The 22,660-nt window shown below is 44.5% G+C and overlaps 1 protein-coding gene and 1 non-coding gene across 2 annotated transcripts; one reads left to right on the top strand and one right to left on the bottom strand.

The window, feature by feature from the left end:
- The first annotated feature begins 11,465 nt into the window (after positions 1-11,465).
- Positions 11,466-11,538, top strand: TRNAA-AGC. Its single transcript has one exon. It is a non-coding gene; the product is annotated as a tRNA-Ala (tRNA).
- A 2,767-nt stretch (positions 11,539-14,305) lies between these two features.
- Positions 14,306-16,625, bottom strand: LOC101762929 (sulfite exporter TauE/SafE family protein 3). Its single transcript, XM_022824308.1, has 10 exons — positions 16,362-16,625; positions 16,042-16,201; positions 15,618-15,818; positions 15,462-15,526; positions 15,319-15,346; positions 15,125-15,237; positions 14,934-15,020; positions 14,739-14,789; positions 14,389-14,616; positions 14,306-14,344 (listed from the first exon to the last, which is right to left on the bottom strand). Exons 1-10 carry the CDS (start codon positions 16,542-16,544, stop codon positions 14,306-14,308), a joined length of 1,155 nt encoding a protein of 384 aa, XP_022680043.1. The 5' UTR covers positions 16,545-16,625.
- Between the last annotated feature and the right edge of the window lie 6,035 nt (positions 16,626-22,660).

The raw sequence follows: 22,660 nt of genomic DNA, 5'->3' as shown, positions 1-22,660 counted from the left end.
AATTATAGTTATTTAGGAATAAGTTAAAATAGCTAGAAATTATACAAAATTGTTAAAATAGCTAGAAATTATAGAAAAAATATTAAAATTATTACTATGGAAATGGTGAATATAGAAATTGTGTAATAAAAATTAGAAAATTTATAAATACTACTAGGAAATTAATGTACATTGTTGCCATGCATTGTTTTATTAGTGGAATAGTGGTACAAAATATATAAATGGTGCTATAAATTGTAAACTACCTACTACTTATAATAATTCTTTTATTATGTCACAAATTGAGCTATAGTATAGTTCAATAAATTATAGAAATGTGCATAAAATCTTGAATTAGCTAGAAATTATAGAAAAAGTGTTGGAAAAGCCTATTAATTGTAATTTGATCTATGTACAACATTGACTAGTCATTTATTATAACAAATTATATAAGTATTAGTCATTTTTTATTGTCATTTATTGTAACAAATTGTATAAATATTAGTCATTTATTTTTAAAAAGGTATAAGTTTTACCCATTCTTATTTATAGTCAATTATTGTTACAAATTTATAAATATTAGTCATTAATTCCGTAGTCAATTATTGTTATAAAATGTATAAGTTTTATTTAGTCATTCTTTTTTAGTTGTCATTTAGTAGCAATTCACATTAAATATTATTATAGTCATTTATTATAACAAATTGTACAAGTGTTTTATTGTTTTTTTAGTCATTTATTGTTTGAAAATTGTATAAGTTATTGTCATTCTTAGAATAATTCTTTTTATATTATATTAGTTACAATGGCACGATCCAAGGACGAGCAAGCCCGATTGGACGAGGAATACCTAATGGACTTGATTGCTCAAGGTCGCATGAACGATCCACCAAATGAAGAGGTTGATCACAACCAGGATGACATCTACCTCAACATGTATGGTGATGGCAATGAGGAGCAACCAATTGCCGAGGGTGGCAATGATGGGCAACAAGGCAATATATATCAATATTATACATAAACATGATTTGAATTCTCTACTTATCAAGATTATTAGAAATTAATAGTTCTTTCATTTTTCAGCCATCTGGATCGAGCAGGCCTAAACGGAAACGAGGCCGAAGAAGTTAGAGGACTGTATCATCGTCACGGAACTTAATGAAGAGGGTGAACCAATTGTCCAGATAATGCTAAGACCAAATTGGTGAATCAAGTTGGGTTTCTTGTTAGGGATAACATCCCAATAAGCTTTCAAAATTGGAAAAGCCCAGAAATCAATGAGAGCGTGGTCCCCACAAGCACGATCGCCATAAGAACGGTCCCCAAGCGAGAGAAGGCAATGATATGGGAGCAGATAAAACAAAACTTCACGTTCGAAGGTGTAGATGAAGAAAAAGTGAAAGAATGGGATTTTCGGAAGGGTGCAATTGCTTTGCAGACGTACAAGAAGAATCTGAACAAAGACTACATAAAGAGAGCCTGACACCAGATTTCATGAAGCACCCGAAGTTAAGAGATCATAGAATTCATTTGCGCAGTTCAAGTAGTCGTAAAAGAGCGCTAAGGCAACTAAAACCAACACCGACAATGCTCTTCAGAAAAAATACTTTCACCGTCCTAGGCCAAGTGGTTACAAGAAGGGGATCATCAAATGGCAGAGGATGGAATATGACATAATTGCTAAGGGAATAGTACCGGAGATTCTTGAATGGCCAGACCGAGCAAAGCATTGGTATTATGCTCATGGCGACATGCTCAATCCCGAAGATGGATCATTTGTGTTCGGCCAAGAATTAAGAGAAGTGGCTACGAGGCTTGTTGAGTTAATAAAGGCTACGGCGGAAGGATCTTTCGTGCCTGATCGAGAGAAGGACGAGCTGACTATGGCACTAGGTAATATAGAACATTCTGGACGTTGCCGAGGCAAAGGAGTAATTTCATGGAAGTTTACCTTTTGTGAGCACATTGATACCTATAGAAGTCGTCAAAGAAGTAAGGCTGAACACGCACGACAGCTGCGAGAGTTGCAAGAACACGTAGCTTTGACAGAGGCAAGAATGGAGGAAGCAATCGACCAGCGTGTGGCTCTAGCTCTTAGCAAGCAAGCCAGTGAACAAGCAGCTGCATCATCAGGGGTTAATGTAGACGAAAGCCCTTCTCAGAGTCGAAACAGCATTGCTTCCATGGAAGCCCCAGCTGGAGGATCTTCTGACATGGTTGAGGACAACCAACTCCACCCCATGGATGACATCACTAGGAGGGTCCCTTGTGAGCTTGTTACTCCCGTGAAAAACAAGCTCATCGTGGTGGCTTATGGTGTGGTTGAACAACCGACACAAGGCTAAACAATTCATGGTGTGGAGATTCCAACTCGCAGTTACGCCAAAGTTGGGGTGGACTGAATGGTCGACGGTTGGGATGACCACAAACTAGAGGTACCTGGAGGTGATAGGGAAAAGAATCTAGGAGAAGCCATCCACGGTTGGATTCTATAGCCCAAGCGCTACATAAGGATTCCGCAACCGAATCCCCCTACCATGGGATCATCTCCTCAAGGCTCAAGGGCAAGATCACCTACACCATCTGCCAAGGCACCCTCTCCACTAGCTGACAGGGATCCTAGCATGAGTCCACTAGTTGACAGGGATCCTAGCATGAGTCCACTAGCTAACAGGGATCCTAGCATGAGTCCACGCTTTCCATAGGTTGACAGGGATCCTAACATGAGTCCACCTCCTCCTGTTATGAGCAAGGCTACACGGCAAAAGACGCCCCCAGTTCCGCCTACAAAGAAGAAGTAGAAGAAGTAGAAGGAGAAGCAACCAGAGCCCAAGAAAGCTTATGAGAAGACTGATGTAGAAATCAACGCAGTAGTGGATGTTGAGGTTAAATCTCACTTCGCACCAAAACCTCCCGTGAAGAAAGATCCACCACTTGATAAGGTTAAATTTCGGGCTTTCATTAGAGGCATAGAGTTGGAGAAAAAGAAAAATCTAGAGAAACCACCACTATCTGACTATGACCGCACTATAACAAAAGCTTTTTAGAAGAAGAATAAAAGTGGGTCAAGTATTCCACAGCTCGAAACCCAATCCAACCAATTGATTGCCCTGCTCCAGGTGCTTTCGGAGTTTGGTAAGAACCTGCTTCTATTCGCCAAAGATACAAATCTTACCGCAGTTCAACTTTGAGGGGAGGATCACATCCCAAAGCACCCTGGGGCTAGTAAATGGAAATTTGAGTTAGGGAAAGATCTTATGTGGCCGCAGTTGGTGGACCGTCTTGCAACAAAGATGTACAAATTGCACCAATGGTACATGGAGGCTTCAACCACCGGTTTACTCATGCTAGAAGTTCGGATTGGAGATCAGCATTATTTCCGTGGTGATGCCATTATAAATGTGCCGCTCAAGGAACTTTATTTCATTTACAATCAAGACGCACTCGATAAATCACTCATCAGTTCCTGAGTTCTGTAAGTGTTTAATTTTCTCTAACTTCAAAATCCTCACTCTAGTCATTGTGCGATGTCTTATCTCCTATTCTTTTGTATCATGAAGGATGGAGATTCAAGCTTGCTGGAGGATAGGATTGTATGACGTCGGCTTCATGGACCCGGATGTTATAAACGAGGCAAATGTAAGAGATGAACCAAATCGGACCTTGAAGAATATATATAATTTGTTGGACAAACAACATTATAAGAAGTACATACTTCTGCCGTACAACTTCAAGTGAGCGTGTTTCCCATCTCTTTTATTTTTTGAACTAGCAATTAAAAATAAGACTAAATAGCTTTTCACTATACATATATGTACAACTTCCACTAGATACTCCTTGTTATCATGGTTGTTCGAAGCATTGTCTATGTCCTGGAATCTCTGAGGATACCATGGGCTCGCTTCCATCAACATCACTCAGGTGAATTCAAGGAGCAACTTTATATCCACTCTGAATTCCCAGTATGTATTGAATTTGCACATCTCGTGTTACTTTCTTGAATACAAAAAATATTTCATAACTTCTTTTGCCATATATATAGTGTTTGAGATAGAATCCGGAAAATAATTTATGCGGATACTACGTATGTGAGTTCATCCATAGCTTTGTAGGTCCCAAGCGTATAACTGACCACGAATTCAGAGTAAGTATACAAATTTCTTAACAATAAATTAGTTCGCACATCCATTGATCTAATATAATAACTTTTGCTAATGACATAGATTATGCACATGAAGGAAGAACTCCTCGAGACGGAAAAAATCAGGGCAATCCAAGAACAACTCAGTGGATTTCTTCTGGATGAGGTAGTAAATCCAGCGGGAGAGTTTCATAATGATGGATTAAATCTGCATTACCATCAGGACTCGGGTTTAGAATAGTTGATCCAAAATGTTGAACTTGGAGAGTTGATGCAATGTAATATTATTCATATCTGTGTATGTACAATATGTCTATGTATAATATTATCTCAAATGTAATATTATAGATCAAATACAACTTTATATATATTGTGTATTAGAACTAGTATACGTAAAGGAAATAAATACAAAATACCAATATAGAATAAAGAAATATAAAAGAAAATGAGAAAAGAAACATAAAAGAAAAAGACCGGTACTAAATTGGATCCCATTAGTACTGGTTATTTGAACAAGTACTAAAGGACCCCTTTAGTACTGACTTAGCAATACTGGTTGCACAATCAGTACCAGTACACCTCTTCCGCTTTTCCGAGCAGTGGTCAGACGACAAAAGTGAATACAAATTGGAGGACTAGGGCATCATCACTCATCAGTGGCAGAGCCTTTGCAGATGCAGACCAGAGGATTCCTAGTGGCTATGCACATGATGGTGCCGAGAACAGTGTGAGCAGCCTCCACTCCATGTGCATCTCGCTCACGCGCGCATGCAAAGAACATCACATACATGCGCATACTGCGGCCCTGCACCTACAGCAGGAGTGCAGGATCGTGCTGGAAAGCTGATTTGCTGCTACTACTAAACTAGTGGCACATATCAACAAGCAATCTGAGGAATAATCAGTGCACATAGTTTAGTTTACTATGTAGAGATGACTGAATATGGAGATCTTTTGCAGCACAAGTAGCGGGATACAAGTAATAGTTTTTTGTTTATATTCTGAATAAAAGGGAAAAAACAAACTCCCTTTTCGTCCCTCTACTTGGCACAATGCTTTGACAAGCGAGAACATGTATATATGGGTAGACAATTTATTTTCTGGTAAGATAACAGCAGCTGTAATATTTATACATGAAATTATACATGCACACAACAGGCTAGCTACGATGCGCAAAACATAATCATTAGCGCCAGACCATGAAAAAACGCATCTGGATCTTTCCAATCGGCAAGCACTTTAGGAAAAGGGCACTCACATCACATTACATGAATGGCTATAGCTCCGGGATCAGTAGGAGGACCATTTTTTTTAGAAAAAAAAAACACAAGGTTATTATTCTGGATCCCAAAGCTCAATCCAAACTGTGAAAGTAAGAGGTGGACAGTACAGAAGGCACTAAGCTCCTGTTTGGATCCACCCAACTAAAACTTATAGCTAGCTAAAGTTTGTCTATTCTAAGATCCAATTTGGATCCATTAGCTAAATGATAGTTGTCCTCCTTCCCACTTTAGAAACTTTTTTGAAGGAAGGTGGAGGGTTAATTTGGTCTTTTACCAGTTTAGCTGAGTTTAGCTAGGTTCAACCAACAAAAAGAATCTCTAAACTTTAGCTGGTAAATTTAACCCGCTTAAATTTAGCTGTTGGATCCAAGTATGATCTAAATCCAGACTTAAATCAAGGTACTGAAGCCATGATCATCGAGAGGATCTCCTTTGCTTGGTAAAGCCTTTGACCAATTGTTTTACATATTTTTTCTCGACTAGCAAATATGCTCATGCATTGCTATGGGTGAATGCAAGCTATACGCATATATTGTCACACTATAATGCATGATTAGATCGCATCCAATAACGTATCTATTATGGAAGGTTAGTACGCAATGTGTGCTGGGCGCAACGCAGTAGCTAGGGATTAGGATTTCGCTTTTTGATTTTTTCGGTCCCTGGCAAAAAACACCGAATTTCGTGAAATTTTGGCTGAAATTTGGTCTAAAAAGTTAATCTTTTGACGAAGACAACGAAATTTTGAGCAAAGAGTAATTTCGGTCACCATTGAAAAGATCAAAAATTCATGAAATTTTTGCCAAAATTCTTAACACTGGCAGCAGCCAGCACAAACCTAGCCTCGTGCTTGTCCTGTGATGAGGTTGTGGTCGGCTTGCAGTGCTTGGTGCCTCCAACGTGGACGAGCCCCATGCACATCCTTAAACAGCGATGGGTGTTGGTGGAGAACGACAAGCATCGTGGCTAGCTTGCGGTAGCGGCAACCTTGAGGATAAGAAAATGTATAGGTGGAGATGTTGTCCCCTCCAAGCTAAAAGCCGGTCTCTCATCGAATTCTTTTTTGCATCATGTACGGGATTTTTTTTGTATTTTTTTGATCTGGCAGCACTTGTTGATTTCTTCTCGTTATTCTTCTTCGATCCCTAAAGTAGCTCATTTTCTCTAAAGAATGCTGAAAATATAGGGGACATCATACAAATGATGCATATTTGCTTATGTTGAAAAATAAAGTAGGATCAATTTAGACAATATTGGAGATGACTTTTTCGATATGTCATATATTTTGGAGATTAGAAGAGAAAGCGCAGAAATGGTTCGTGGAACCATGATGTCATCACATGATATGCTGGCGCTCAGCACCATCGGCCAATTTGGCCTATGCAGGTGCTGCGATTCGCTGCTGTCTGCTGATTGGCTTGACTCACGCAGGCCAGCCCAGGCCTGCTATGCAGGAGGCAGCACACGCAACAGCCAGGCCTAGGAGCGGGGAGCGCTTGCCTCACGGGGAATCTGCAGCAGCCATTTTTTTTCAGGGAAACTGTGGAGAACGGTTAAGGATTTCTTCCGTGATTAAGACTGCAGGTTGATTAAGAAAAAAATTAGGGACCTTTTTGCAAAATGATTACGACGGTTGGAAGAAAATACTGCGCTTTAATATTAGGTATAGATATAGATAAAGATAAAGAAGTTTTCTTTCTTAATGCTAGGAATGTGGGGGCTAACAAATTGCTTCCTCCTCCTTTCATGTTGTCCTTCCACAGAGTTGGTGGGGACAAATCTAAAAGAGATCAGCATGCAGCGTAAGCGCGGCGGTATTATATGGAACGTCAAGCATTAACTGGAAGATACAACAAGATCGCAGCGTACGTGAGCAACCAAGCTCCCACTCCATGCGCATCAATGCATCATGGAGTCGGGGAGATCACATACAACTGCTCCAGAGAAGAGAGGATCATGCACGCCCGGCAGGACAAGAGAGGTAGTCAGGACCATGCTTGGAACTTGAAAGAAACTGCACAACAGGGCAAAACTAAACACTACTATAGAAATAACTTTCACAAACGGACTATCACCACGGTTTGATGTCTTTCCACCGCCGATTATGGAGCTGGTTGGGGCAGCACATGGTGGAACCGGCGGTGACACTACTTTTCACCGCCGGTTGGTAGCTGAAATCGGTGGTGAAAAGTATCACTGCTGGTGTGTAGTTAAAGCCAGCGGTGGTGCTCTTTCGGACTTGAAAATTTTATATAGTTCGATTTTGACCGGCTCACGTCCGCGCTCTCTCTGTCCCCTCTTATCCCCTCCCGCCAGTTGGTGACCGCACGTCCTCACCTCTCTCTCTCCCCTCCCATTTCCTCTTCCATCCCCACACCACAGGCCACGTGTCGGTACCCGGTGCCCCTCCCTTCCCTCCCTACCCTGCCGCCCCGCCCCTCCCCTCCTCTCCCTTCCCTCCCCACCCCGCCGCTCCTTTCCTTCACATAGCGCCGTCCCTCCCCTCGACTCGTCTTCATCCGGCGGCATGCCCATCCCCTTCCTCTCTCCAGCGGCGCGCTCTCCCTCCAGCCCTCCCTCAGTTGCCCCTCCCCTCCCCCCTTCGCTCACCCTTTACTCGCGGCAGTCAGGAGCGGCGGCGGGACGAGAACAACGGCAGCACATGGATCCGACGAGGAAGGAGTTGGATCCGACAGATCTGGTGAGGAAGGAGCTGGACCCAGCGGTAGCACGGGTGAGTGCAACACCTCTCTCTCTGGCGGGGCTCTGGCTGTGCGGCTAGGGCTCCAGCACTCGGGGGGGACAGCGGCGGGGCACGACCGAGGCTCCGGTGCTCGGGCGGACGAAGGCAGGTTTAGGGTGCGGCCGGCTGACCAGCGGGTTCAGGTCGTCGGGTGGATTTTTTTAATAAATATCACTATCAGCTCTTGATCCGGTAGTGACGGGGAACCCCATCACCGCCAACCTATTTCCGACGATCACCAAAACCGGCGGTGATGCCGGATTTGGGGCTGGCGATGATTAGGGTTTGTGTACTAGTGGAAATTCAGTAGATCAGACGAGAACATTAAACTATGTAGATCGGATAACCGATCTCAGCTCCGCCTTATCCGTGTTGCCGAATTTGATGAAACACGAGAATGGCATGCATTTTCTCTCTGTCGACCAGCCATCCTTGCTGGTTCGTATCTCCGGCACCAAACCAAAAAGTTCCGTCATATTCTCTCTCCATCTTAATGAAATTGCACATGTTGAGAAAAAAGAAGAAGAAAAGCTCGGTCATCTCAGCTTTCTATGAAAATGACATTTACCTTCTTTTCTAAGGAGAAAGAGAAGATGTACATATATTCTTGCACGATGCTGTATAGAAACAAAACACTGAAGACCGGGTACACACACAGGCTGCGGATCTGAGCTGAGTTATCATGCAGACAGCAGGCATACGAGGCATCCCATGCGTCCACTAGGCACTAGACAATGGAGTACGGAGTAGCATGCATTTACAATACAGCAGAGACATGGCCATCGCCCATCGCCTGGCAAGAGAGATTCAGAGAACCCAGATCGATCTGCTGACTCCGGTCGGCATGGATTAATGATGAGCACGGCCCGACCTGCTCATTAGTTAACCACGCATCGATCGATCTTTTGTCGCTGTGGTAGATCCAATCTCCCATCCTCCAGTGTTATTAGCAACACTAATCAATGAATATTGAATCCAAGTAGGGTCAACTTAGTCGCAGGCATAATCAACCATCACGTGCACGTGCACTTTGCTTAGGCGGCGGCATAACAACCATTTTCTTTTTTCTTTTGAGGATGCATGCAGAAAGAATCAGGTCTTATTTAGTTCACCCCCAAATCCCAACTTTGACACTATGCAAAAAGAAGATTTCCCATCACATCAAACTTGCAGTACATGCATGGAGTACTAAATGTAGACGGAATTAAAAACTAATTGCACAGTTTTGTTGTTCTTTGCGAGACGAATCTTTTGAGCCTGATTAGTCAATATTTAGACAATAATTCATAAATACAAACGAAATGCTACAGTATGCTACAGTGTTGGCACAGTAATTTTGGCACTTCGAAATTGGGCAACTAAACATGACCTCATTTGAGAGAGCGTGATCGGGGTCACTGTCAACTGTCATCGTGGTGCTATCGCCACGACAGTGCATGAAGTGGACGGTAAATATTTCCTTTTTTTGTCTTTGCCTACAAGCGATCGATGCAATGCAATGCATATATGGGTCAAAAACTGGAAACACAAGCAACAGCAACCCTAGCTCGAAGGAACAAACTCCAAGACATGCGTGTCAAAGATGTGCACCACAAGCTTCTTGTTGATAACCTATCAGGATCGTTCCCGGCTGGCCAATAATGCAAGAAGATGCAAGAACCATGGAATATGGATGGCTGTAAATTGAATTCGAATTGTGGTGTGTGGTCGGGAGAAATAAAAGTGCAACACCTCGCACCACGAAGAAAAGTGCTTGGGTGTGTGGTCAGGAGCAAACTTGACAAGGACGCTTTTACCCCGTGAGAAACGATGGTTGCAAACTTGCAACATGCAGTCCATTCCAGTTCCAGGATCTTGACAAGTTGCAACGCGATTCTCTTGGCCAGGAGAGCTGGCAGGTAATCTTGTGTCTCTTCCTATTGTGACCATGTATTTTTGTCGCCGATGTTATGGAAAAGAATAGGATGCTAATACTTGCTGTGCTGCTACAAAAGGTCTCTGTTTAATAGTTCCAACATGCAGTAGCATACAAAGATAGATGTCATAGGCAGACTGCATAAGTCCAGTGTTATGCAATGATTCAGTGACGACAAGTAGAATCAAAGGATTCAAGGACAGACAATAATGCATCCGAGTACAATGAAGGTCAGGTCACTTGATGTGATCTGGCTCACAAACAAACACTTGTTGTTGGCTCGGTGACACTGTGGAGCAATACTGGGCTGGCCCATGTGTTGTTGTCCTGCATGCTGCCTAGGTGGGCCTCGTTTCCCGTGCACCCTGCAGGTGAGGTGCGAATGTGAAATGTCCACAAATCACACACAGAGGTTCATCATCACTTCACCGCACGACACTACCACAGGCCCACAGCACCGGAACTTGCTTTACGAGGGCCTGAACGGAACGGCCGGAAGGAATCTTTGTCCGTTCTATGATAAACAAACACAAAAGGGCACACACAACTTCACGGAGTCCAGGATCTTGTACTTTTGACCGGAAAACCGTGGGGAAAATGCCTTTTTTATTATAACTGCAGATTCTCTTTGTAATTCCTTTTTTTTATTATTTCTGCTTCCAACAGATATGTGATAAAACTGGAAGAAAGATTAGCATGGTATTTGTACGAATTGAGATTTTGGTGATCATACCAGCACCGCACCGGATCATCGTAACTTCAGAGTTAAACGTGTTTGGCTGTTGCAGTGGTTGGTGTTTTTTTTTTAATGACAACCTTTGAGGATCGATTGACCGCTTATATTTATTCTTTATTTAGTGATATAAAATCGGCACCAGCTGGTGCCATTTGGTTTTATTTTTTTTTTGAAAAAAGAATAAGCAATGAGCTCAAGCCCATCACTTGAGAAGTTGAGATGACTTTATAATTTGGTAATTGCGCCGTACGTAATTCACAACACATACAAGCCAGCTGGGCCGTTCGCTTGTGCCACTGCAGGGCTCAGAGTTTAGTAGGCTCTCTGGGCTGCCTTCTCCGTGGCTGCTGCCTGTGTGGTGGTGGGCTGGAACCTGATCGACTCTCAATGGGCCATCTGATTTTAATTTGAAAATAGTAAGATCGGTTAATAGTCAAGTCTATTCGCCAAAGAAAAACAGTAAGTCAAGAAGAGAAAGGGTCCAAAATTTTTCAATTTTGTAAAAACTTCAGCAATTTAAACGCACTATCTCGTCAAATTTAAATGCACTTTCAGATAGATCGACAATGGCAGCGTCCTGTCCACATGTGCACGCCGCAGGGACCTTAAAAAAGGGACAGGAAACGTCAAATGAATGTAGGATTTCTCTCAAAACTAAATCGCAAATTGGGGATGTAGCTCAGATGGTAGAGCGCTCGCTTAGCATGCGAGAGGTACGGGGATCGATACCCCGCATCTCCATTTCTGTTTCCTTTTTTTCTTCTTCTTCTTATTTATTGCCTTTTTTTTTAAAAAAAAAGACATGAGAATGAAATGAAGCTTTGGGCCTTGGTCGGTCGGTGATTGAAGCAGGCCGGCCTGGACCTGTAGCTGGGCCGTTTATTTTGCATGCCGATAGTTTAGCCTAGCCTCGAATGGAGCATTACGAGTGCATGATTGAGTTGTTTAGAAAGCATGGTTGATTTTGGAGTAAAATGCATTGCAGATCCATGACATTTTTAGATCCACAAACTTTTTACACGTAGGCACCTAGCGTTGACGTGGCATGCTTACCAGGCATGTCTTCTCTCTTCCATCTCATTTTCCTCTCTCCTACTGCTCTTTGGCTGGGGCATAACATCGAGCAGGTCATGGGTGAGATGAGCGACGACGGAGACCACCCTGCTCCATCTCACCACTGCCCGAACTAGCCTCGCCTCCATTCACACGCTCTCCTTCCCGGCGGCGGCAGCATCTTCCCCCTCAGAGCTTTACCCTCCTGCCCGCTGCCAAGTACGCTGTTGTGCTCTGCTCCCTTCTCGTCATACACACAATCCATGGCGACCTCTGTGCCATAGCAGCGGGTGGAGAGCCTCCACCGGGATTCACATATTGGCGAGGTCACGATGGGGTGGGAATCGGCAAAATCCATCACACATGACAAGGTAAACACGGCCGGGAAGCTACGCACGACAGATGGGAAAAGAAGAGAGTCAAGCAAAAGGACCGAACCAATGGGCAGTGGCCGTCTTGATTGCTTTCTTGTGGTATGAAATTTCTGTTTGCCGTTTGGGCTGCTTCGAATTGCAGCAATATCCATATATTGATATGTTGGTTGGTGTCTTTCTTCAATCCAATTGCTCCAGTTTGCAGGACGCTCGCTGTAGCAGTCTCGAAACTGGTGGCGCCGCCAGGTGCTAGTGCGTGCGCTGCAGCGAACGAGGCGGAGCTTGATGTCACTTGTCACCATGCCGCGGACCTCAAGGAGCGGCTCCGGCAGACGGCCGCTGAGAGCTTGTTCAGCCTGGCGTGAAGCAATGAGGCCGACGTCGTGGGCCGGGGCTGCACGCCGTGCTCGACACCCTACGCCGCCGTCGCGCTTGACTCCGGCCCGAATTTGTCGCTGCCGTAGATGACACAGAGTCCTGCTGCTTCGTTGAGGCCACGGGCACTAACGCGGGCGTGGCCATGTCGTCCCCAATGAGCAAGTGGACATGCAAGGCATGTAGGGGGAGAAAGGCGTCGGTGTTGCTGCTGCCGTACCAGGCACCTGTGCCTATGCAAGGCGTGCGAGTCCTAGACGCATCTCCCTGCCGCGATTCCACGACAGCAGCGCTGTGCCACCGTATCTGTCGCATGCCAGCTTGCCTGTCAGGTCGCCGAATCTGATCTCGCCCACAACCTGCTCGATGAATTGCCGCAGCAAAAGACCACGGGGGAGAGAGAGGTAAGGGAGAAGATATTCCTGATCAGCATGCCATGTTAGTACTAGATGTCCATGTAGATGAGTATGGACCTACGTGACACAACTAAGTGACACCCTCCTACGAGTTAATGGACTCTTGATTTTATAATCAATTTTTTTCCACCAGCCAAACCTTTAAGGGTTCCCATAAACTTTTAGTTATTCTTCCGGTTCCGGTAGGAGCACAGCCGCCTGAGTCCTGACGACCGACAATAGATTTGCTGCAACTTCAAGGTAACTCACCCGACTGCGCCAGATAGATCGATTAACAACAGTCATGTCTATTCGAAAAAAAAAACAGAGTAATAATAAGTCAAGAAGAGAAAGGGTCGCCAACATCATATGAATTTTCTGAAAACTTTAGCAATCCAAATGCACAATCTCGTCAAATTTAAATACACTGTCAGATAGATCGACCATACTGCTCGGCTGTTCCTGTCCATGTGCACGCCGCGGGGACCTGAAAAAGGGGCAGCTGGAGAGACGTCGAACGCAGCTAATAATCCTGTGTATACATGTACGTGCTTGCCACACAAATGCAGCAAAGGCACGTTAGCTAACTAGCTACCTACGACAGATGCCATCTGATAGATGCTGCTGGCATACATGTTTACTTCTACATCCATGTGCTAAACAAATCTTTGGGCCGGGATTACATCTTTTTCCTTGGTGAACTACACATACTGGTCACTTCTCCTCCTATATATATCATCCCTGCTCGATCTGCTTCACTGCTTGCAATTTGCTCTCTACACTCTGCAAAGGCTTTCGAACCCCATGTACTGATGCCGCTCCATCCTGTGCACTATGTTTGAGATGCCGACCCCACCTGCAGATCACAAAGAGCGACGCATGATTTCCAGATCACAAAGGCACTGCCTGGGACTCTGGGAGCTTGACCAATTCGCAATTAGGGTGAAGAAGATGGCACCATACCGAGAGTGAGCGCGCTGACGAAGATCATGGAAGCCAGGATGAAGATGATGAGCGACGCCCGCCCCAGCCACGCGATCAGCTTCCTCACGCAGTGCTGCCCGACAATGGCCGCCACGAACGCCACGGCGGTGAAGTAAGCAGCTGAAGAGAAATAGATTGTTGCCAAGAAATCTTAGTCCGCGTGCACAAATGTCTATCTTTCGTTGCAACAAGAGACGATTCAGAGGAAAGTATGGACATACCGTAGGGCACCGGGAACCGGTGCAAGAGGTAGTACTCAACGACCGACATGGAAGACGAGAACATCATCGTGAATGTGGCCGTAGCACTTGAAACCTGAAGAAATCATTAGAGCATATAACTTGTCAAATGCTCGCAGAAATAATCCTGCATTTCAAACAGACTCTGAGACGATAGGTTTGCATGTGTACCTGTGGAGGAATGCCGAGCTCCAGGAAGAGTGGCCCCATGATGAAGCCACCTCCCATGCCTAGCAGGCCGCCGATGAGCCCTGCGAGGATGCCGAATAGGCAGTATACGGATAACTGGCGAACTCTCAGCGTGCTCTGTTGTTGTTGGCTTCCCTTTGATGCTAGCACCCTTTTCCCAGTCATCAGCCCGTGCGCTTCGTACATTGTCACTCCTATTGCCACCGGGATCTGCATGCGACCAGCAGAGTGAACCAAATATGTTTTGCAAGGGAATCTTCATGTAAGGAGATTGCAATTCTTCCACCACGTTGTGAAGGGACCTTACATTAATACATTAATACAAATCTTACCTGCAGAGAATTCAAGACCCAATACCACGCGGAGCAAGAAGCAACATAGTTCTGCAAATATCAGGACCAAAAACACACAGAAATATGTTATTACTGAAGAGGGCACAAGAAACAGAGTGGGGAGCATATGCCCCCACTCAATTTCTGACATTACGGGATAACCATTTGATATTCCATTGTGTTTGGAACGCTCACCTTTGTGATCTGAAGCCCAAGGAACGCCACCCACACGAATGCAAGAAGACCAAACTCCTTCCAGTAAACGTTCTTAAGAACTGATGTCTGAAATGTAGGATAGTCGAATGTCCAATCTTTATGATTATTATGGTTTGAAAAAAGATGCAGGTGTTTATGTACATGATGCATGATCTTTATGAGATGCTTACTGCTTTATCTGATGGGATTTTTGCCTCAGTTGCAGGTGCAGCACCTGGTCCTGTAGGGATTGCTGTTGCATTCTCTGCAGGGATGATTGTTGTCATGTGCTCCGGTTCCTGACCTGAAATTTTGTGAAAGAAAATGTAAGGAAGAGCCTTTCCATGTTGTGAAAGATTAACTAATTGCTTTATGGCTCTCTTACATATCTGCTCCTGCCGTTTTACAGCCTCCTGGAAGAGATAAATTAAAGTAGTTCCATTAGTGTGACAGGTGACAGAAATAATGAAAGCTAAAAATATCACTGTTGTTAAAGATGATATTGAAAATTGCCTATGCAAACATTACCCTTTCCTTTATGGTCTCTTTCTTCCATGTCTCAATTCCCTTCAGATAGGCCTTACTTGACGTGCCTGTTATTCAAGAGATGCAACCGACAAAGTCAAATTATTGGCCATTAGATAACGGAAACTTTGATGGTCTCAGCTGTGATTAGATAATCACCTAGGAAAAGGATTATCAGGAGAGCCGTGATGAGCCAGTTGGGGAATATAACATTGAAAATGACGCCAATGCTGACACCAAGCATGAGCATAGGCTGCATGAGCAGGGCGAGATCGTAGTCGATCAGCGGCATGTCCAACGTCGGGTGCTTGAGCTTGAGGTTGTAGTAGACAGTCGAAACGGATCCTCCCATGATCATGCCTGTCCCAAAATTAATGCACAGCATCTTAGAGTATTATAATTTTTTCGAAAGACGAGTATGTTATGTAGTCTAGGTCTCATTAGCATGCCTGCTCATTTTGTAGGTATGGTAGACTAGCAGTACGACTAGACCTAGACTATGCTAATGAGACTGCTGCTTTGTCATTCAGAGGATCAGAGCATGAACACTCTGAGGATATATATATATATATAAAATACTTACACTTGGATATCGCAGTGGATGACTTGGGATCGAAGCCGATGATGAGTGCCAGCATGGGCACGAAGATGCCGCCACCGCCAACGCCGCCGACGCTCCCGCACGCCGCACCGAAGAAGCCGATCAGTGACCCCAGCACAATTCGCCACCCAAGTTCCATTGGCTGTGTGGGGCAAAATCCACCAAACCAAATCAGCATGACATATGCTAGCTAGGACGTCCAAATGGACCATTGTGTGACTCCAAAGCAAATAAACCAAACTAGCAGTAAACTGAACGACGGTAATTAAACGAACTAGACATGGAGTTATCGTCGTCGTTACCGGCCAAACGTGGTGGTACGCCTTGCCATCACCCATCTCCTCCGGCGGCGGCGCCACCACCGCCCCTGCCAGCGAGGTGTTCCGGCCGTCGGCCGCTGCCACGGCGACGACGGCCGCCGCGCACCACGCGACGCTGAGCGCGGCGACGGCGTGCCATTGCTGCGGCCGTCGTCTGATCCCCATTCCTCTGCCGGCGATCACAAGAAGCTCGCAATGCAACGCAGGTCCTCCCAAGGTCTAATAAGCAAGCTAGAGCCTTTTCTTTTCCTTGGTGCGGCAACAACGGCAAGCGAGGGACTCTCCCGAGAACTGGCCGCGACTTTTATAGAGAGCAGGATTGGAGGGGATGCATGCCTCCGGGGGTCACATCTGGCGTGGCGTCTCACCCACACCGCGTAGCGCCTGGAGTCAGGCGTCAGGAGAGAGCCCAACGCGGGACGCGGCCAACTTTATATATATATATATATATATATATATATATATATATATATAATTTATTGTAATCCGAGCTGTGGCAGCACGGCCCGTTGATCTCGATGATCAGGTGTTGGCCGGATCGGAGGCCTAGTTTATTTCAGCACTCCGGCGTACGTGGTTCAGGACGTGGTACGACATGTACCCTCGCATTTTTGAATCTGTTGGGTTCAGCCTGTCGAGGAAGGCGTGCAGGAACTGTTCGCCTTTTCTGCACCTATACATTTTCAACTACCAAGTCCCTCTTTCTACGTGTCCTTCCTGTTGTTTCAGCCTGCAGGAAACTCGGTGGCCATTGCTCGCCTCTATGATTGTCAATTGTGCACGGTAGCAACTAGCAAGTGCCGCAGAGTAAAAGCAACAAGACTGCAAGACCACATTATAATTACGTTTTGTTCCCCAGTCCGGCTTGTGATCTCTGAATTAATCCTGCCTCCTTCCAGCATGCTAACGTTCCCAAGCACTGTTGCCTTGCTGTGTGGGCCCTGGGTGCCGCCGTATTCTTCTAAACCGCAATCCATATACTTCATATACACTTCACATCGTACTTTCTCCGTTAAGAAATGCATCCTGTTAAGATTTGCACTTCACATGCATGGATCACGATGAATGATTGTTAAGTATTAGTGAGTACTTCCAGTTACTTTTTCTTTAATTTTTTTATGACCGTTGATATGAGAAATGTAATTAAAAAATAAATTAAGTTCGTACTGGTACCTGTCCTACTGTTTTAGTACTTTCTTGATACTTTGATACTTTTCTTTAGATACGTCTAAGTACTTCCTATTTTACTACCGTACAATTTCTATGGATGTTTCAATTATTGTAAAAATCCTCTCCAAATAAATATCCAATCAATCCGTTAGAATGGTATATTTTGTGTATTCTACATACGTTCCATCATGCTAATTAAGCAACTATGGTCATCTTGTCCTTGTTGGAGCTTATTATGGGCGATGATCGATATGATTGTGATTCCTAGAGGATCCCGTGGAGGCGTGGATGCTTGGTTACTCTCCGGTTTCTTGCCTAATATAATAACCACATTGCCATAATTCTGCCATTGTAAAATTGGGATTAAACTCGCCTTGCAGTGGTGAACATCAACAAATGAAGAGAAGATCCGGTGCGGTGGTTGTCAGGAATCGTACGTATATCGGAGTGCAGTCCATCTCCGATCCGACCCATTCACAGATAGTTTATTTAATTCAGTGCAGTAATTAGCTGTGTTATCTTTCGTGCACCCCATGATATGGTCGATCAACAACTAGCTATATAGTACCATTTGCGCAATACACACCTAATATAAAATAAATGAACTAACACAGGAACCTCAAAATGAATAGTGCCAACAATATCCTAGGCAAATCTCTAGCTCCGTGCACACAGTAGAGCACAGCTAGCGCAGTACCATTCTGGTTGACTGAGAATTCTTTTTTGGTCCTTCCACATGAACCATGTATTAGCTACAAAACTGGCGCCTACAAGGATTATTATTATTAATTAATTTCTGATATGAGACGAGTACATGTGGCAAAGATTATTGTGTATTTGTGTATCACACGGCTTTGACTGCACGTCTGCACAAAGATCGATTCGACGTACGTATGGAGGGCATAAAATATGTACTCTTTGGCAGGGGCAAGATAAAAAAATGTAGGATTATATGTGTGTATGAATCCTTTTGATGTATGAACGCCTGCGTGCATGCTTCTCGTGCGCTAGATGGATACAAGTATATTTGTTGATGCAACTCTTTGCGTCGACCTTGTGTCGGCTTACAGCAGGAGTATAATTAACGTGGTCGTGTATGCACGTTTATACCACAAAAGTGCAAGACCTTAGTGCAAAAAAAGAAAAGAGCATCATCTATCGATTCTATCCGCCTACTGTACTTTCTACTGAGAAACGCGTTCGTTTGAGAGATTTGCAAAAGATATCCTCCACCAACCCGAAACTAGTTTCTCTGCTCAACACTTATTGTGGACACGCAGTAGTTAGTTGACCGGAGGCCCCGATCTGCTTGGTCAGGACCTGCATTTGCCCTCGGAGCGCTATAGTTGTCCATTCGAGCCGCCCGACCTGGTCCAGCACTGGCCCAGCAAGGCTCATTATTTTTCATGCTGAGCCTAGCCCATCATGACGACAACATTGTGCCATGCTGTGCCGGCCCACAAGCCGCACTAGTGGCCCAAGAATAGGCCCGCAAGACCTTTTTCGTGCCGGGTCAGCCCATAAAGCATGGCTAGCTTCGGGCCCTCACGAGGTACAGCGGGCCCTCACGACCTGCTCCCTGTGCTATGCACCCTTGCAGGCTACATCCGTTGTCTCCTCCTGCGCGCCGCCACCATCGCCCCTCGTGCCGCCATCGCTATCGGGCCCCTCGCCGCCGCTGGCCCCCCGCACCACCACTGCCGCTCCCCACAGCTGGCCACCCGCGCTGCCGCCGCGGAGGATAAGGGCATGGCGGCGAGCGGTGGGGGTAGGGGGCAACGAGGCCAGGGAGGCGGCCGTCGGAGGCTGGAGGGGAGGTGGAGGTTGGAGAGGAAGGGGAGCGAACGAGGTGTTTCAGTCTTTGAGTGGAAGGGGAGGATGGTAGGGAGCCTTGCAGGGAGCGGATTGTGGGTGAGATGGTGTATTGGTGTGGATAAGATTGAGTGGTTAACGGACTATTTCGGGCTGGCACCCTAAAATCGTGCTGGGCCGGACCGCTTGTCGTGCTGGCCCATGCCCAGCACGAGCTACCGGGCTGAGCCAGCACGGGTCCAAAGAAGTTCGTGCCGGGCCAGGCTAGGTTCGGGAAAAAAACGGGCTCTGTGCTGGGCTAATGGGCCATGGGCTACATGAACACCTATACATGGGATCCGGCCGATCTGGGAGCACACATCCTTGCCGTGTGTGAGACGAGGAACTGCATGCATCTCTGCACCGATTAGGTTGCGATTAAAGCTGTGGTTTGGTTTTCTTAAATGGTGTTGGTTAGTTTGGTGGACAATGGGGTGATATATATAATAATTGGGTTTGGTCTGGTTTAGTGAGTGTAATGGTTTGGGCTGGTTGGAATTGATTTGACTAATTGAAAATATTCAATAATGGTAAAATTAGTATGGTTACATGTGTGACCTAGTCAAAAGCCAGATCCTAAAATTTAGATCTCCCGTTCACATCTAAAAATTTTAGTGAAATTGATCGAAATTTAATCGAGATGTCTCAGAATCACAATCAGCCACTTTGTACAGATTGTCATGGCTAGATCTACACGTGGGTCCCACATTGAAAACCGGACCCTAAAACTAAAATCTCGCGTTCACACCTTAAAACTTTAGTGAATTTGACTGAAATTTGTTGGAGATGTCTTAGAATGACAGTTAGCTAATTCGTGCAGATTACAATACCTAGATCTAGACGTGGGTCCATGTCGAAAACCGGACCCTAAACTAAAACCTCACGTTGACACTTAAAATTTTAACGAATTTGACTAAAATTTGTTGGAGATGTCTTAAAATGACAGTTAGCTACTTTCGTACAAATTAGTATTGCTAGGTCTACATGTGGGTTCATGTCGAAAGCTAATCATATGATATACTTCTATATGGAAAATAGGTTTTAAGTACTTAGAACCGGTTTCAGATATGAGTTTGATGCGTGGTTTGTTGTCTTTTACACCACTTAGTTGGTTTGGTTTAGATATATATATATATATATAATAGTAATAGGCTGGTATATGATTTGGTTTGGTTTTGGGACGGTTCTCGTAACATTAGCAGCTAGCCTTAGTTGCGATAGATCACTTGCGGCTTTCAATTCGTTCGCACCCGACTCGAGGATGCCATGGAATTTCACCGACAAGTACGCGAAGGTGCACCACCACTCACCACGCTCGATCGCCATTGCTAGTTTACTACACCAAGCGTACTTATTACGTCCCGCAATCAGAAAGCAAAGCTCAATCATCTTGGAGTAGTTTTGTTCGAATCGGAAAGTAAACCTCAATCATTTCGCAGTAGCGTTGTTTTCCGCACTACTAGAAAAATACTACCCGTCCTGCCAACCATGTTGGTTGGTTCATCCCTGCATCTGCCTGTAAAACCACTCGTCGCTCGTACGTACAGGTAAAATTTAGAGCCCTTAAATGTTATAGGTATGCCATGTTTGCTGGAGCTCGTAGCAATAATAAGTTCCTCAAATGTTACCAATTAGCACGAATACCCTATATATAGAGACTGCTCGTGCTCCCCTATAGCCAGCATAGATATTCTCTTCGGTTGGTAATTTGAATTTCATCTTAGTTTGGAAATTCATATTTTTTCATACGGATTCTGACAAAGAAAAAATTTTACACGGAAATTGTATCCAACACTTTCCAGTTGAAAATTTTAATTCAAAAGTTATTTAGATGTCAAAATGGTCTATCAAAGTACGATGGTCGAAAAATGACCTTTCATCCTCAACAAAAATGTCGGTTGTTTTTGAGCCAGGACTAAAGAAGTTTTAGTCCCGGGTCTAAATTTCTTAGTCTGTGGAGACACCTTTAGTCCCGGTTGGTGTTCCTTTAGTCCTGGTTGGTGTTACAAACCTGGATTAAAGACACCAACCGGGACAGTCCATCCCCTACTCAGTCAGATGTGCTGTATAGGTGAGATGGTAAGGAAGCTACGCGTGAGGCTTGAGGTTGTGGGTTCGAATTCCACACACTGCGCATACGTATATTTCGCATGAAAAATCGCGTGACTTGTAATTTGTGACGTGAGCGTGTGTGTGAGCCTCTTTGGAATTTCTAATATTTTTTGGCGCAAACGTGCGCGTGTGTCGGAGCCTCCTAGGAATTTCCAACATTTTTTTGGCGTAAAATCCTTTAGTCCCGGTTGGTGTGGCTTTAGTCCTCGGTTTGGAAAATCAAGATCTATGAGGTTTTCCAACTGAGTAAAAAATATATATAGTATGGTACGGAGAGACATCGCAAGAGAGGGTCATGGGTTGGAATAATAGAAATTACACATGGGTGTTCCATGTGTGTGGGTACCTTGAGCTAGCCTTTGAGTCTAAAATAAACATTTTTTGTTATTTTTGTTCTGATTATTCGTGCCGGCATGGATACTCACGAGTATCCGTGTTGTTTGTGTACTGCTTGTTACATAACCGCTACAAATGAGAGTTAGGAGCCGACACAGATAAGTAGTGTTGAATGCAACACCTATTGAGTTTTTTTTCTTCTTCACAAATTTTATTAGAGATGGGACGATAGGGGCGGAATCCCAGCCATGTACTCATGAATTTGCTTTGAATCCAATCCAATGTAGTTGGTTGTTTGTTGGCTTCATGATTGCTCTAAATTGATTCTTCTTGTGTATTTGGTGATTTCAAAGCTTTTTCTTAATTTTCTTTTCAATTTTGGTTTCGATTTGGGACATATTTCTTTTTAGGTCTTGTGCTAGGACATGTAAGATTCGTCATCATGATCATCTATGTATCGATCCATCTTCATTCCTCACTTGGAAATATCACAACATTTGACAAGGGGGAACATGCCATACAGGCCTAGGCCATGGGGCCATTTCAAGGGGAGGAGGATTCAGTTGTAAGAGATTGGAATGTGGTTGCCTATCTTGACTCGCCACGGTTATGCGTTGATATATATAGTCACAATGGTACAAGGTTTGAATATTACAAGCTGGAGATATCTAGAGATATCCATGATTTGAACCGATTATAATTCCTCGATTATCTCTAACATGAATCCTAAGGGATAAACCAAATATCTCTAACACCCTTCCTCAATCTAAACCATCTACAATCTTCCTTTTCTCGAGGTTTAGATTGCGCCG

The sequence above is a fragment of the Setaria italica genome, chromosome II (assembly GCF_000263155.2).
Source record: "Setaria italica strain Yugu1 chromosome II, Setaria_italica_v2.0, whole genome shotgun sequence".
NCBI classification, from domain to species: Eukaryota; Viridiplantae; Streptophyta; class Magnoliopsida; order Poales; family Poaceae; genus Setaria; species Setaria italica.
This window is presented reverse-complemented; position numbering and strand designations above follow the sequence as displayed.